General features: G+C 35.3%; 1 protein-coding gene across 7 annotated transcripts; it reads left to right on the forward strand.

The window, feature by feature from the left end:
- Positions 1–1,065: 1,065 nt before the first annotated feature.
- LOC107759322 (uncharacterized) lies at positions 1,066–9,736 on the forward strand. 7 transcript variants are annotated; one of them, XM_016577211.2, is made up of 13 exons: positions 1,066–1,883; positions 2,540–2,612; positions 2,706–2,794; positions 2,921–3,313; positions 3,436–4,366; positions 4,458–4,550; positions 4,620–5,437; positions 5,528–5,676; positions 7,317–7,477; positions 7,904–8,064; positions 8,554–9,079; positions 9,157–9,229; positions 9,376–9,736. In XM_016577211.2, exons 1-11 carry the CDS (start codon positions 1,749–1,751, stop codon positions 8,746–8,748), a joined length of 3,198 nt encoding a protein of 1,065 aa, XP_016432697.2. In that variant the 5' UTR covers positions 1,066–1,748; the 3' UTR covers positions 8,749–9,079; positions 9,157–9,229; positions 9,376–9,736. The 7 variants fall into 7 exon arrangements, with proteins under 7 accessions (XP_016432697.2, XP_075105192.1, XP_016432695.2 ...); XM_075249091.1 differs by having other exon boundaries at positions 7,964–8,064; XM_016577209.2 differs by having other exon boundaries at positions 4,458–5,437.
- Positions 9,737–15,385: the final 5,649 nt, after the last annotated feature.

The raw sequence follows: 15,385 nt of genomic DNA on the forward strand, positions 1-15,385 counted from the left end.
CTTTCATTGATCTTTTCTACCCTCGCTCTACGAGGATGCGTGCCTATCCAGAGTGTGCAAGGTAAAATAGCGGCGGTCAAACCACGTGTTCTCAGATGAAAATAATGCATATAAGTAAACTACATATATTCAAACAGATAATTTAACGATAATTGCACAAATGCCGGCCTTCAGGAAAGGCATCTAAGGGATCACAAGGAGAATATTCAGTGTAATCATCTTCTTGAGAATTTCTAATATGGATAACTACAAACATTGAAGGACAAATAAAATTTCGAAAGAGACGTCTTTTTATTATGAAATCGCTTTAAAAAACATGTCTATAATGTAGTAAGTCAAAAGTGTAGCATGTCTATAATGTAGTAAGCCAAAAGGTAGTTGAAACGAGATTTTTTTTATCAAAGATAAATTTTACCCGTATTTCATATTTATATCAAATCAAGAAATTTAATCTTAGAAGTTAAAATAAAAATAGAAAAATATAATTCTATTTAACCATGGATAAGGGATCATAAATATGCTAATGAAAGACAATATGTAACATTTATTTATTTGGTGTAAAAAATGGATACATTTAAATATTTACCTTTAGTTTGTCAAGACTCTCTACCGTTAAGTTCTTTGACTTAAACAAGGCATTTATACTTTTATTTGTGTGTAAGAGATCATTAAGATTTTAATAAATATTAATCCCGAGGCCTTCAAATATAGAGTGTTCGGAATAAGAATTTCGAAAATTAAAAATATTAAATTTAAATCTTAAATCCATCTTCCACTATTCTTTGACCTAAGTTGCCCAAAAAAAAAAACCTATTCTTCACCTACTAAATCTAACAACTAGTGAAAGTGATTGGAAAATGAGAAGAATTACCAAAGATAAAATGAACTGTTTGACAGTTAGAAGGAAGTTAATGTCCAAAATTTTTACAGTTTTGGTAAAAATAAAAAAAAACAAACCTTATAGTCCAAAAACACACACTTCCTCACAGTTAAGGGAAAAAAAACTGTTTTTTCCTTTCTTTATTTAGAAAAAAAAACAGTTAACAGAAATAAAAAAAAAAAGTAAAAGAAGGCTGTTATGTTATACACCAAAACCAGTTTCTCTCTCTCTTTTTTTCTCTCTCTCTTTCTTCATTTTGAGTAAACTGAGATCCCACTAACAAATCCAAGCTCCTCAAATTACAGTTATTTTGGTCCACTTTTTCCTTTTTCTTTTGTGGGGTTTTTGTGAATTTATTTATTTAGTGTTAAATTAAGGTCAACTTGGTTGGTAAAGTTTCAATTTTTTTCTGTTCTTTTGATTGATTCAGCAGAAAATTTTGATCTTTCTTATCTGAGGTTTGCCATGTTGTAATTGGGTGAAGGAATTTTTATTTTTAAATTTATGTTGGAGCTCAAATTCAGGGGATTTGGAGTTTGAAATTATTCTTGAAATTCCATCATTTTAAGTTTTTTATGTGGTTCAGGAAGGTTTTTGTTTTATTTTTTCTGAGTTCTTGTTGTTTCATGTTGTAATTTGGTAAATATTTATTTTGTTTTTGTAGATGAAGTAAGGGGCTCGAGGGTTTTGAATTTTCTTGAAATACCATGTTTTGTATGATATAGTTCAGAAGAAAGCTTTGATTTTTCTTTTCTGGGTTTTTGTTGTTATAAATTGTAATTTGTGGGTATTTTTAGTTTTTGTATTTTCTTGTAGATGAAATAAGGGGCTTGAGGGTTTTGAATTTTCTTGAATTTTAGTTTATTGAATGATTTATGTAGATGGAAGAAAGGGGTTAGTTTTAGAATTTGGTATTAAAGCAGAGATGAAGGAGACTAAGATTGAAGAGGGAGATGCTTGTAATGATTCAACAGTTGACCCTGATATTGCACTCTCCTATATTGTATGTGTTTTGTCTTCCTTTTCCTTTTTTTAATTTACTTCTCCAAGATTACGTTTTTGTTATTCAATAGTACATAGAGAAAGGGAGCCTTGAGCAACGGTAAAGTTGTCTCCGTATGACCTATAGGTCATGTGTTCGAGCCAGGGAAGCAGCCATTAATGCTTGCATTAGGGTAGGCTGTCTACAAGGGGATGAGGCCCTTCCCTGGACCCTGCGTAAACGCGGGATGCCTTGTGCACCAAGCTGCCTTTTTTAAATAGTACATAGGGATATATGTCAGTAGGCACCTTTTGTTTTTATTTCGTGTAATGGTGGTTTAAAATGAGCTTAAATGGACTGGCATGGCTGTTGTTGTTGACACATTTTTTTAACCATCAAGATAATTACAGGTAACTCTAGTTAATAGTAAAGAGGGGTAACCACAGATTTGATATATCTGGAAGTTAAGCATCCACTCTATGTCTAGGTATATTTTTTTGTTAAAGTCAATGGCATTTCTTCTATTCTTGCTATGTGACATAACTATGGTGAGTAGGATTGAGGGCTAGTCACTAGTGAGCTCACAAAAGTTTACCTGCAGAATTTAATACCAGTTTCGTACGAATATATTATGCGGTTTCCAGCGTCTCACATAACTGTTCTCTTATTCTTTCAAGGATGAGAAACTCCAAGATGTTTTGGGACATTTTCAAAAGGATTTTGAGGATGGAGTTTCATCTGAGAACTTGGGTATTACAATGGCATATTCTTAGTATCAGAAGTTTGCAGTTATGTGCTTGTTACTTGAAATGTGAATGACAATTAATTCGCATATATTGGCAGGGTCAAAATTTGGTGGATATGGTTCATTTTTACCTACCTATCAGCGTTCACCTTCTTGGTCTTGTACACCGGGCAATATGCGCCTAGAGGTAGCTGCCTTCTAATGACGGTTGTGTTGTGTTACTATGTTTCGTTGTATCAAACAAGTATTATTGCTGTCCTCACATTGATTTCTACTTTGACTAAGCAATATGCATATCATCTTGTTATTGCAGGGTGGTCGGCGATCCTCAGTAGCGTCATCATCCACTTCTCTATCAGGAAGGCCCACAGCAGCTTCTGCCTATTCGGCAGTAGTACCTGCACCGAAGGCTCAAACAGCTAACGGGAAAACAAATTCAGCTATTCCACCTGCTCACGAAAAAGTCCCCTCTTTGAAAAGTGAAATAGTCAAGAAGCCGACATATCTATCAGACCAGAAAGCTCCCAAGTTGCATATCGGAGTTGGTATTGAAAATTTGTCAACCCAAAAGAAAGCTGAAATCTACAGTGGGCTTGGTCTTGATGTCTCTCCGTCATCATCGCCGGATGATAGCTCGATATATGGTGAGGGGTTATCCCATGACCTTGGGGATTCCCGATATGAATCTCCAACAAGTATACTTCAGGTGAATGCTCTCACCCCTCTCCTAAAATATCAAATTTGCTTTGTATCTCTTCCTTTTTGGCCAACTTGACCTTGGGTTCTCCTTTTTTTTTTTTTTTTTTTCCCATCCATATATTGGGGCAGATTATGACCTCATATCCAATGCATGAAGGCCTATTATTATCACCGCTTTCGGATGATTTGATTTGCTTGACTGAAAAAGGGAGGTTCTGGGGGAAATGTGGATCTGAACGTATGATCAAGGGAAGCTTTGAAACTTCCGTTGCATTAGTAAATGGAACTCATTATGCAAATAGGAAAGCTTCAGAAGCTGGGAAATGGAAATCTTACGATAAAGATGTTTTAGCAAATGGCTATGGCAATGACAATCAAAATCGTAGTGGTGTGCAATCAAAGGAGGTTGATGTAGACGTTATCACCCGTGAAGAACTTGTTTCTAAGGCATTGAAGCTCCCTCTTATCGAAACTAAGTTTCACGTTGTTCAAAGCACAGAGGTCTTAAAAGAAGTTTCCATCGCTGATTTCGTGGAATCTAAGAGTAAGAAAACCCCTTGTAGAGACACTCGCTTGTCCGGAAGTGGTTCGGAGGACATGAAAAAGAACCATGCCGGAGATAGGTACAGAGACTTCTTCGGGGACATGGAAGCTGATGACGACAATGATGAAACTGGTGTACATGAAATTCCTTCACCAGAAATGCTGAAGGATTCTGATGCTGTCGGTAAGAAAAGTTTAGTTGAACATAACAGCTCGATAAAGGAAAGAGTTAACGTTACAAAAACCGAGAAACCATATTCATCTGGGGAGTATCCTATATCGGCTTCAAATGGATCAACTTCCCCTGATGCTTTGCGCGCCAGCCAAGAGAACCAGAATCTTGGTGTACAAGTTATCGAATCTAGTCGGACAAAAAGATATGGATCAAAAGCTTCGTCAAGTGGAACTAAACAAGATTGCTCACACTCTTCCGACCACGTCATACTGAACCACGAGGAGAAGAGGAGACGTAAAAGCAAAGAGAAGAGAATTTTTCTTGACAACCATTCTGATGGAGGTATTCATCTTAAGTACTCAATTTTGGACTTGCTGAAAATCGTGGAATTCTGGTATTTTTTCCTTTATTTTCTGTCTGGGATGTTTGACAGGTACAAAGAATGCAAAGATGAGGAACATGAGTGAGGAGGATTCAGATGTATCGTCTAAAAAAATTAAACGAGATGATGTCCATCGTGAATCAGGTACAAAACTCAAAGCAAATACCATGGTTTCTGGTTATGCAGCTCATCAAGATGCTGACATAAATGCAGATCGATTACGTCAAACTAGCCAATATGTTTGCAAGACGGAAAACTCAGATCAAGGATCTGATAAGGAGAGAAAGAATGACCATCAGTATCAGAACAGTGCGCCAGTCTCAAATGGTAGACGAGGTTCCTCGTCACGGCATAAAGACAAGAATCGGGCTCCAAAATACGATTCTGACCAATGTATGACCAAAGATCCTGATATTTTAAGTTTATCTTCAGATCAAATGCCATTGGATGAGGAGAAAATGACTCCAGGAAAAAACAAGTTTCAGGAGAAATCTGGTATTAGTTCTGATAGATTAAAAAAGAGTTCCAAGAAGGATCCTTCTGGAAAATTATTGGACAAAAATGTTAAAGGAGACAATCAATTAAGAATTGTTCATCACGATGACGCAGAAGTTGGATTGGATGTTACATCCCACCTGGATAAAAGGCACGAGGCAGTACCTGATCGAGATGATCATAGATCATCTAAGAAGCATGTTTCCAACAAAAGCGAGCAGATTGAAGTCTCTCCCAAGTCTCCATTAACAAGAGATCAGAATGAGACAGCTGTATTTAAAGAGCCGGTTCCTGGATCCGAAAGGGAAAATGGGGCAAATCTTGTTATAGTTGATGCTTTTGAAAGGGAAAGGTCAAATAATTCACGACAGGGTAAAAAAGCTAAAAGCCACCATGGAAAACTACCTAATAGTACTGCTCATAAGGTCAGGGATGTAGATGTTCCAAGCCCTGTTCGGAAGGATTCGTCGAGTCAAGCTGCTACAAATGCCATAAAAGAAGCCACAAACCTTAAACACCTGGCAGATCGCCTCAAGGTATAAAGAATTTACACTTATGTCCAAACAATATGGTTTACTGTTTGTTTCATTTTTTTGGTGTTGGCATAACTTTGCTATTTGTACCAGAATTCTGGATCAAGTGAAAGCACGGGTATCTATTTCCAAGCGGCACTAAAGTTTCTCCATGGCGCCTCCTTACTAGAATTAGACAGCACTAACCATGGTGAATTGAACCAGTCAAGGAGAATCTATAGCAGCACTGCGAAACTCTGCCAGTGAGTTCTCCTCTAAACTTGAACTTGGTTCATTCATTGAGACAACAACAACCCAGTAAAATCCCACAAGTGGGGTCTGGGAAGAGGGTAGTATGTACGCAGACCTTACCCTACCTCGAAGGAGTAGAGAGGCTGTTTCCGGAAGACCTCGCTCAATATAATAAGAAAAACAAAAAGGAGAGAATATTAGTTTCACCACAGAGATCATAGGAAAAATAGGAACATAAAATGCAGAAGGAAAAATGCAAAACAAAAATGATGGCTAGTAAATAGGTCCTGCACCGAAAAGAGAAAATAGTAAGACACGACAATGCCACTAGCTATTTCAGACAAAAACCCTACTAGATTAGGCTCACAACAGTACAAGGTAACGCAAGACTCAACTACCTCCTAGTCTACACCCGTAATACTCGACCTCCACAACTTCCTATTAAGTGTCATGTCCTCAGAAATCTGAAGCCTCGCCATATCCTGCCTGCTCACTACTCCCCAATACTTCTTAGGCCGCCCTCTACCTCTTTTCGTGCCCTCCACAACCAGTCGCTCACACCTCCTTACTGGAGCATCTGAGCTTCTCCTCTTCTCCTCTGTACATTGAGACAAATGCAAAAAAAACTGTTGCAAGCATGATAGTGTTGTGTTTATAAAGATTGTTGAGTAGGTATTACTTCCGCGACATGCCAAAGTGCCAAGGGTCTGAGATACATCTGCAAGCATTATTCGATGGACTGGTCATGTGCAGGGACGAAGCTAGAAGCCCGGCTATGGGTTCAGCAGAACCCAATAGCTTTTGTTCAAACAGTGTATTTGTATTAAAATTTTCATTAAATACGCACAAATATTAAATTTAGAATCCAGTTATAAGCACTTGAAATCGTCGCTCTAAAATCCAAAACCCATAAAATAGAAATCTTGGCTCCGCCTCTGGTCATGTGAATCTCCCATTGAAGGATCAATCTGGCTCTCTTAGAGAATAACGTGCTTTTGAAATAACAAATTATGCATTTGAACTGCTATTCTTTTATAATTTTGAGTCTTTATTTCAACTTAATGATTGAATTTTCAAAACTATAAAATTTTCCTTGACACTGTTTCCATTCTTTACATTTATTAAGGATCTAAGAATGGTTAAATATTTGGATTTTGTTAAAGCTACATAGCTGTAAAAATTGGTTGATATCTTGCTACTGTATCAGTAAATTTGCAAGTGTTTGAATTTGTTAGAATATTCTGTTTCTTGTTGACCAAACAATTTTAGCAGCGGATATAACAATATAATTTCAATTAGCTCATAAAAATTTTGGAAGCAAATTTCTTCACCGGTATCATGTATTGTGAAAACTTTGTGACCTAATCTGTTCTTCCAAATATGATTAGTGCTTTTCAAATCCAATTTTTGAAGAGACGTCTGCACCATGGGGGCAATGTTTATGTCACTTTTGTACTCAATAGGAAAATCAAACTTCATTGAATACTTTTTCACACATGTGGATTGTGGAGTGTACACGACTTAGGGATAATCCATATAGTTTTCTGTATTTCAGAAATCGGTTGTTATAATGCTATGGCAAAACTTGAACTACCACTGGAAATGTCAATAAGGATGTAAAGCTGATTGTTGGTCCTTCTTATGTTCATAGGTTTTGTGCTTATGAATATGAGAAAATGAAAGACATGGCTGCTGCTGCACTTGCTTATAAATGCATGGAAGTTGCATACATGCGAGTAATTTATTCTTCACAGTCCGATGCAAATCGATACAGAAATGAGTTACAAACAGCTCTACAAATTCTTCCTCCAGGTAATCTGCATTGAGATGTCTAGAAATTCTACATTTATGGTATCAATATGGTGGTGCTTCTTTGCGCCACTGATTTAACTTTTGATATAACTATCAATATGCTTTTTGATGGTTACTCACCAAGAGAACATGTCAAATGTTATCTTGTTTTACTCCTTAATCATCATCTGTTTGTATTGACCAATGCATTTTTGCACTTCTATCCTATTAGTCAGGGCAGTATTGGCATATGTCGAAGTTAGTGATATCCACTGTTGATGAACAGGATTACTTACGGAGGAAAGCATTAGTATAAATATGATTATGAGTACTGGAAATGTATAAACTAGTTGGAAGGTGTTACAGCTATATGTCTGATGATGATTAGCTGCTTTTGACTTTTTTTCTTAATGGTTATTACTTATCAGACTCACTACTATATAATAGGTGAGTCTCCTTTCTCTTCTGTCTCTGATGTTGACAATTTGAACAATCCAACAATGGTAGACAAGGCTGCATTGGCAAAAGTTGTTGGTTCTCCTCAAGTAGCTGGAACTCATGTTGTCTCAGCAAGAAATGGTTCTAGCTTCATGCGGCTAATCAACTTGGTGAGTCCATATATTTTAATTATAAATTTCCACCCCAATTAAAGAAATATTTGGTGATAACTAACACCATGATTAGTTAGAACAATTGCCTAAATAATGGTTAGGCAAATTAGTTAGTTGAACCTATGTTCATTAGGCTTCATAATCTTTCTTCCAAATGATTGAACTTTGTTTCTCTGTCCCCCTAAATATAAAGGACATGCGAAAGGCCTTACTCCTGCATCAGCAGTGGCGGAGCCAAACTTTGCCAAGGGTTCGCCGGAAAATTACACTGTGTAGATCGGTCAATTTTTTTATATTTATGTATATATACTATATATTGAATCCCCTTGGCTTCTCCGTATACTTTATATATTTTGACCTCCCATCGAATTTAGGCTCCGCCACTGTGCATCAGTGAGAACTTTCTCCATACGTTCTGAAATTTTGGTAGTTTGACACTGCAATATTTTTTCTTTTTGGGAGTCTTAGAGTTTTGTTATTTTACAGGCTCAGGAAGTTAATTTTGCGATGGAGGCGTCCAGGAAATCACGTGTTGCTTATGCAGCTGTTATTCCAGGGCCTGGAGATTCACAATGTAAAGAGGGTGCATTATCCGTTAAGAAGGCTCTTGATTACAACTTCCAGGACGTGGACGGATTGTTACGTCTTGTGCGTGTCGCCATGGAAACTATCAGCCATTAGATTGCAAGCTGTTACTGAAATCATGCCACTCCTTGCAAAATACTTTTGTACCCGCTCTCCGTGTGCTGTCAGTCGAGAAGTCTAAAAGAGGATCTCTTGGTTGGAGTTGCGGGTGGAGTTTGCTATACAATCTCCCAAAGTTTCATCTTTTTAATGCTCTTGTAATCTGTACAGTAATAGCTTGTTGGCTTTGACTCAAGAGAAGGAAAGATGCCGGGAGTATACTTTCAGGAAAGTGCAGAAGCATAATATAACCAGTATATATGCGTCACATAGATTGTTTGGGTTGTCGATTAGAGGACGAGGAGTGACTATTATATACCTTCTCCCTGTAAGTCGACTGTCCAAAAAATTCTATTAGCAAAAAGAGAAACATTTGCCTAATATTTTTCCGGTTTTGGTTGCCAGCTCTACTTTTTGCAGATAGGGGCGTCGCAGGATGAGATACCCAGTTGTTACGAGCAGTTCCACATTTTCAATGGTTAGTACTCCCTTGCCACCATTTCTTCTTTCAGTGGAAGTTATTTCAAAAGGAAAGAAGTTATCATAAGAAACTTATGATTCTTCTTTATCTTGCTCCATGTTGTCATCTTTTATTTTTCTCACTTATTGGATTTCAAAATACAGGAAGTTGAGAACTGCAACAGAAGAAGCTACAGCTACAGCTACCTACCAAAGCCAATTGGTATTCTTTTTGGATGGGTCTTTTTCTTAAATATGACCATAAGTTCTAGAGAAATTAAGTTTTTATGATACTGCAACCGGACGGACTAAAATGGAGCAACATGGAAGTGAGGATGCATAAGCCGACTCCAGCTTGCTTTGTATTGAGGTGTAGTAGTAGTAGTAGTAGACTAGTAGTAGTAGTTGTTGTTGTTGTCGTCGTCGTCGTTGTACAAAAGCCAATTGGTGAACAGAAAAAAATTGTTTTGTATTACCTTTATGTATTATTGATGTACATTAATAAAAATCATTTGACTTGTAAGAACTTGAGAAAATGTAGCATAAAAGTGGAATGAAGCGCTGAAGTTTTGTATAGAAGTGTTTGCACTACAAAGTATTTGTAACTATATAAGGGCAAAGTAAATATAAACAAAAGAGAATTAGATTTGCATTCCCTTTCTATTTTTTATGACAAAATTACACAATAATGCATTTCATAAGTAGACCTTGCACTATTTTAACCCAGTTACAATTAGGGGTGTACAAAGGAAACCGACAAACCGCACCAACCCGATAATCCGAGTTAAACCGAGAAAAAAAATCCGACTATGGTTTGGTTTGATTTGGTTTGGTGTTGGAAAAAAAAAACCCGACCATAATTGGTTTGGTTTGGTTTTAACTAAAGAAAGTCAAACCGAAACCAAACCAACCCGACATTATATATATAGAAATTTTAGATATATTTAATAAATAAATATACTTATTGTGATGTAATTTATAAATATTTCTTAAAAAAATTCATAATTTTATCTTTTAAGGTATTATTTCAAGGTTGGACTTAGAACTTTTGAATGCTTAGCCATTAATATTAGTAAATTAAATAAGGAATTTTTACATTCCTATGCCACATAGGAAACCTTATTACCCTCAATGTTTAAGGTTTGACTTAATTACACTTAGTATACCAAATTACCAATTCTATACCATAGTGTATTTTAAGGGTACAATTAATGCAGCGTATATCCCTCCTTAATTCAAGGTACCGTATATCCCACCCCTCCCACGTTTCTCTCTCCCAAACCCTCACCCTCACCCACGTTTTCTTTCTCTGATAGAACAGGTGGTTATTGCTTACGTCTTCAAATCTCAGCAAAGCTGCCTTGGGAAGTCTTCGGAAAAATAATTCTCAGTTGATGATTCGTTCCTATGAGGCATTTTTGTTTCTCTCTGAGAGACTAGAAACATTCAAGAGACGAACTGACATAGATACCAATGATATGTAATTAGTAAAAAGTTCCAAATTTACACTTGAACTATCGACTATTGCTTACTTTTACCTTCCGTTACACTTTGCCAACAAGAATGCACTTGCTCTTAAGAACCATTTTGCCCCTTTTTTATCAGCTGCCCTCCTTATGTGCATTTTAATCAGTCCAGCCACTATAAATGTGGCAACGTATAGGTATTTTCGACATAATCTACAATTAGAATACAAATAATCTACAATTTATCTAAAAATATCTACAAACTGGGTACATTTAATTTTAATATCCCAATTTCCATTTAATTGTAGCTTAATTGGTATTTTTGACATAATTGCGTTTTTTGCAGAAGTTTTTGTAGAAGTTTTTGTCGTTTTGGATTTGTGAAAACAGAAAACAAAGCATCTAAAATTAGAATACAAATAATCTACAATTTATCTACAAACTGGGTACATTGAATTTTTATATCCCAATTTCCATTCAATTGTAGCATAATTGAGATTTTTGACATAATTGCATTTTTCAGAAGATTTGTAGAAGTTTTAGCCGTTTTTTATTTGTGAAAACAGAAAATAAAGCATCTACAATCAGAATACAAATAATCTACAATTTATTTATAATTTATCTACAATTTCTGCAATATGTCTTCTTCTTCTTCTTCTTCTTCTTCTTCGAGTTTCAATCTGAAATTCAGTCAAAACCAAGTCTAATCTTCACCAAAACCCCTAAAAATTGAGATATAAACTCCAAACCATATTCCCGATTATTTTCAACAATACCCAATCCAAACAAATAATGATTTTTGAAAACTCAAATTTGAATTCAAAGCTTTCAAGCTTTTTAATGGCTGTCAATGATGGAATTGCTGCTCTCTTTTCATTTGCTTTGTATTACTGAAATTTGCGATTGAGAAATAGAGAGATGTAGAGAGAATGTCGACGAGCTGAGCTTTTGCAGAACTGATTTCTAAAATTTAATTCGAATTTGTTGACGATTTTGTCTTTTTTTGATTTGTGGCTTAAGGAAAAATATCGAAGAACAGAGTTTTTGCAGAAAAGAGTCTATGTAATTTGATTTTAAATTGAAGAGATAGGATTTGCGTTTCAAATTTGATCTGAAGGTCGCTAAATCAATTAGAATATTCTGTTCTTGATTTGTAGCGTGCCTAATTAGGAAGGAATCAGCTCCTAATAATTAGTATTTAATAAATGGTATAATAATTGTAGAAAAACTGTGAACATGGCGGGTAAATATGAAACTATGCACATTTTTGGTAATAAGGTTTCATATATGGTATAGGAAGGAAAAAGTCTCATTAAATAATGCTAACAAAAGCCCAAACCAAAATCAAATCAATACTAATGCTAACAAAAGACATTCAATTTAATATTACGAACGGGAATGTATTGAATATCTATTTTTTGTTAAGCAATAATTTAGATAAAAATGCATAACCTATTTTTATTTTTCTTTAGCGTTTATTCATGTAATTAATACTCCCTTATTAGTCTATTTATTTAACATGACTTAGTACCTTTAGATTATGTTTATTTTTATTATGGCTTTTTAATTAGCAATATTTATATTACATAATTTTATTGTCTTTATTGTTGAATATTTTAGGATAATGCCACAACACATCTTGTATTTTGTATTATTTTCTTAGAAAATACTTTAAATAATTATATCTTATTAGGATTAAAGAAATATTTTGAGCATACGTTATAAGTTTTGTTCTACGAAGATTTTACCGGAAAAAAAATGAAAAACCCGAAAACCCGAGAAAAATCGAGATTGAAAAACCCAAGCTTTATTGGTTTGATTTGGTCTTTAGATTTAATAACCCGACACAATTGGTTTGGTATGGTAATTGTAAAATCCAAACCAACCCGGCCTATGTACACCCCTAGTTACAAGTTTGCAAATGTGTAGCCAAATATCAATAAGACCTTTTCGTTTACCATTCCCTCTAACTATAACAACCTGATCTTTTTTTTCATCACCTACCTACCTTATTGTAGCTCTCTCCTAATTTTTCACCCATAAATATTTAATTTAATTAATAAAAAAGTATCATATGCAAACAAAAATCAATTCCCTATTTTTAGTGTAACCATTGACTGAGACACTCAGTCAACACTCATTCATGCCTTCTCCCATAACCAATATTTCTCCGAACTGTTTTTTTGTTTTCTTATTTTGTGTATCTTTAGGCGTGAAATATCCGTGAATTTTTATTCTCTTTTTTCTCAAGTTTATACATACATATCATAACTACTGTAAGCGCGTGATTTTTGCCCTATATGAGAATTACTCCCAAAAAATTCAAAAATAAAATAATTTTTCTTTGGTGTGCAATTTTGTGATATTTTGTGATATTTTGAATAATTATTTGTATTTGTCTGTGCATGTTTATTTGTTAAATTAATAAAAAAATACAAAAATATGTCGCATTTGCATGTAGGATTTAATTCTATAATTGTTACTAATTAAATTTTTTTACAAAAAAATTAAAAATTACAAAAAATAGGCATCGTTTGCATTTTTAGCATTTAATGTCTAAATATACAATTTTATGCTTAATTATTACTTAATTGTGCGTTAATTGTTATTGGGAGTTAATTTGCGCTTTTATAACTTAATTTAATTCTTAATAATAGTTTAAGTATTTTTATAATTTAGTTTTAGAGAAATAAAAGAAGAAAAGAGAGCGAAAATATAAAGAAAGTCGGAATTGAGCCTCTTCTTCAATTTCAAGCCATAGGCCCAAAAAATGGCCCAATCTTCCCTACGACCCGGTCCATTTCGAACTGGGTCGACCCAGTCCATAACCCAACACCTCTATTATCTTACAAACAATAAAACAAAAAAAAAAAAGAAGAAAAAACCCTAAAAATCTAAACCATCCGCCCCCCCTCTCCTATCTTCTTCTTCTTCCTCCAAAGCTCCACAGCCATGGCTGCCCTAAAACCTCACCTCCCATGGCTGCGCTTACCTTCTTCTTCGTCCACTCAGAACAACCAACGTCACCACCATCCACGTCGACCTCCCCGTTGCATCGCCGGAAAACCCTCAATCAAAGAAGAAAAAATATCAAACCCACCGCTGCCCGCTTCATCCCCGTCGTCTCTGAGCTTCGCCATCAACATCCATGGCTGGCCTGCACCAGCATCACGTCCAAACCACTACCAAACAAACCCAAACAGACCCCGTCGCCATCGCTGCCTCGCCGCAGCTGCTGCTTCATCTACTGCCCCGACTTCGCCATAGCTGCCCTCCCATGGTGGAAACCCCACTGTAAATGATCCCTCCTTCCAGCTCGTCCATGGACTGCCTGCTGCTTCGTCATCTTTCTTCGGCACCAACAAAAATGCTGCTACGTCAAGATGCGTCCGTTTTGAAAGACTGTTTAAAACAGCCATTACAACCAAACGTTGCTGCTCGTCGCGGCAATAGCTGCTATTGTTACTCCTTCGTCACTTCGTCTGCTTCAAGCAGCCCACACGACCCTACTGTGCACGATGAGCAGCCGAGGTTAAAACAAACCACGCTGCTGCGTCGACTATTGCTTCACTTCGGCGTCAACTCCAGTCGAGTTCGCGTACATGGATGAGTTTTGGTCGATGTCGTCGATCACTGGTCGTCCATTCGTCGTTGGTTGGTCGTTGTTCGTCGTTTCAATCCGGTTGGTAGATTTTGAGTTTTATTTTATCCGTATTTTTTGTTTTGATATTTTCGAATCTAAAATCAACAAATGTTTGTTTTGTTTATCGTTTGAATTAATTTTTAGTTCATGTTCATGTTGTTTGTTAAATTAATTTTCAGATTTCAAAATAGAAGTTTAATTAGTTGTTTTCATGTTTATTTCATGTTTGTATTATTGTTTAAGTAAGTATTTGTTAGTTTGATGTTTGTTAGATTCAAATTGAAATTTAATTAACTATTTCTTCAATTTGTTTCATGTGTTTATGTATTGTTAGAAGTTGTTAATATTGTTAAGTTTAAGCTTAAGTTCATAATTGTTTATTCGTCGATCTTGTTATTTTTCTAAAAGAATTTAGTTGTGTTTAGAGAAATATGTTGGTTTAATAGTTTAAATCCATCATGTTTGTTGTTTAAAATAGATTTATTTCATGTTCATACTTTGTTTGATTGTTCTTGAATCCGAAATTTGTATAGCTTGATTTCTTGTTTACCATTTGTGATCATTTCTTGAATTTGTCTCATAAAGTTTAATATAGGAATTGTTGTTGTAATGTTGTTAGAGTAGTTGATTTTAAGTTCAATATGATTGAAGTTAGAAATCTAAATATACTTGTTTGTTGTAGTTGTTGAATCCGAAAATAAGATTGTTTGTTGCTAAAAATTTGTTCAATCAAATTTTAGTTGTTCTTTGTTGTTCAATTTGTGTTCGTGTGATTTGTTGTTAAAATGTTGTTAAAATCGTGTTCATGTGATATTGTTGTTATGATGTTCATCCGTGTTCATATTGTTGTTTGAACATTGTTAGAAATTGATCATATTGTCTATATTTTGGTTAAGTTTGATTAATTGATGTGTTATAGTTGATGGGTAGTTTGGTAAATTTGTAATACGTTCAGGGGTAGTTTGGTAATTTCAGTAAGGTCGGAGGGGGTAGTTTAGGAATTGTACATTTTGTACTTGTTTATTTGAAGCATGGGGGACAAAATGAAATGGGTTGGGTTGTGATA

The sequence above is a fragment of the Nicotiana tabacum genome, chromosome 3, assembly GCF_000715075.1.
Source record: "Nicotiana tabacum cultivar K326 chromosome 3, ASM71507v2, whole genome shotgun sequence".
In the NCBI taxonomy this organism is placed as follows: Eukaryota; Viridiplantae; Streptophyta; class Magnoliopsida; order Solanales; family Solanaceae; genus Nicotiana; species Nicotiana tabacum.

Excerpts from the sequence above, each read along its gene's own strand:
- LOC107759322 (XM_016577209.2), top strand. The coding sequence starts at position 1,749 with ATGATTTATGTAGATGGAAGAAAGGGGTTAGTTTTAGAATTTGGTATT. Across the intron at positions 5,677-7,316 it reads AGCACTGCGAAACTCTGCCA|GTTTTGTGCTTATGAATATG; the intron begins GTGAGTTCTCCT and ends TTATGTTCATAG. Across the intron at positions 7,478-7,903 it reads TCTACAAATTCTTCCTCCAG|GTGAGTCTCCTTTCTCTTCT; the intron begins GTAATCTGCATT and ends ACTATATAATAG.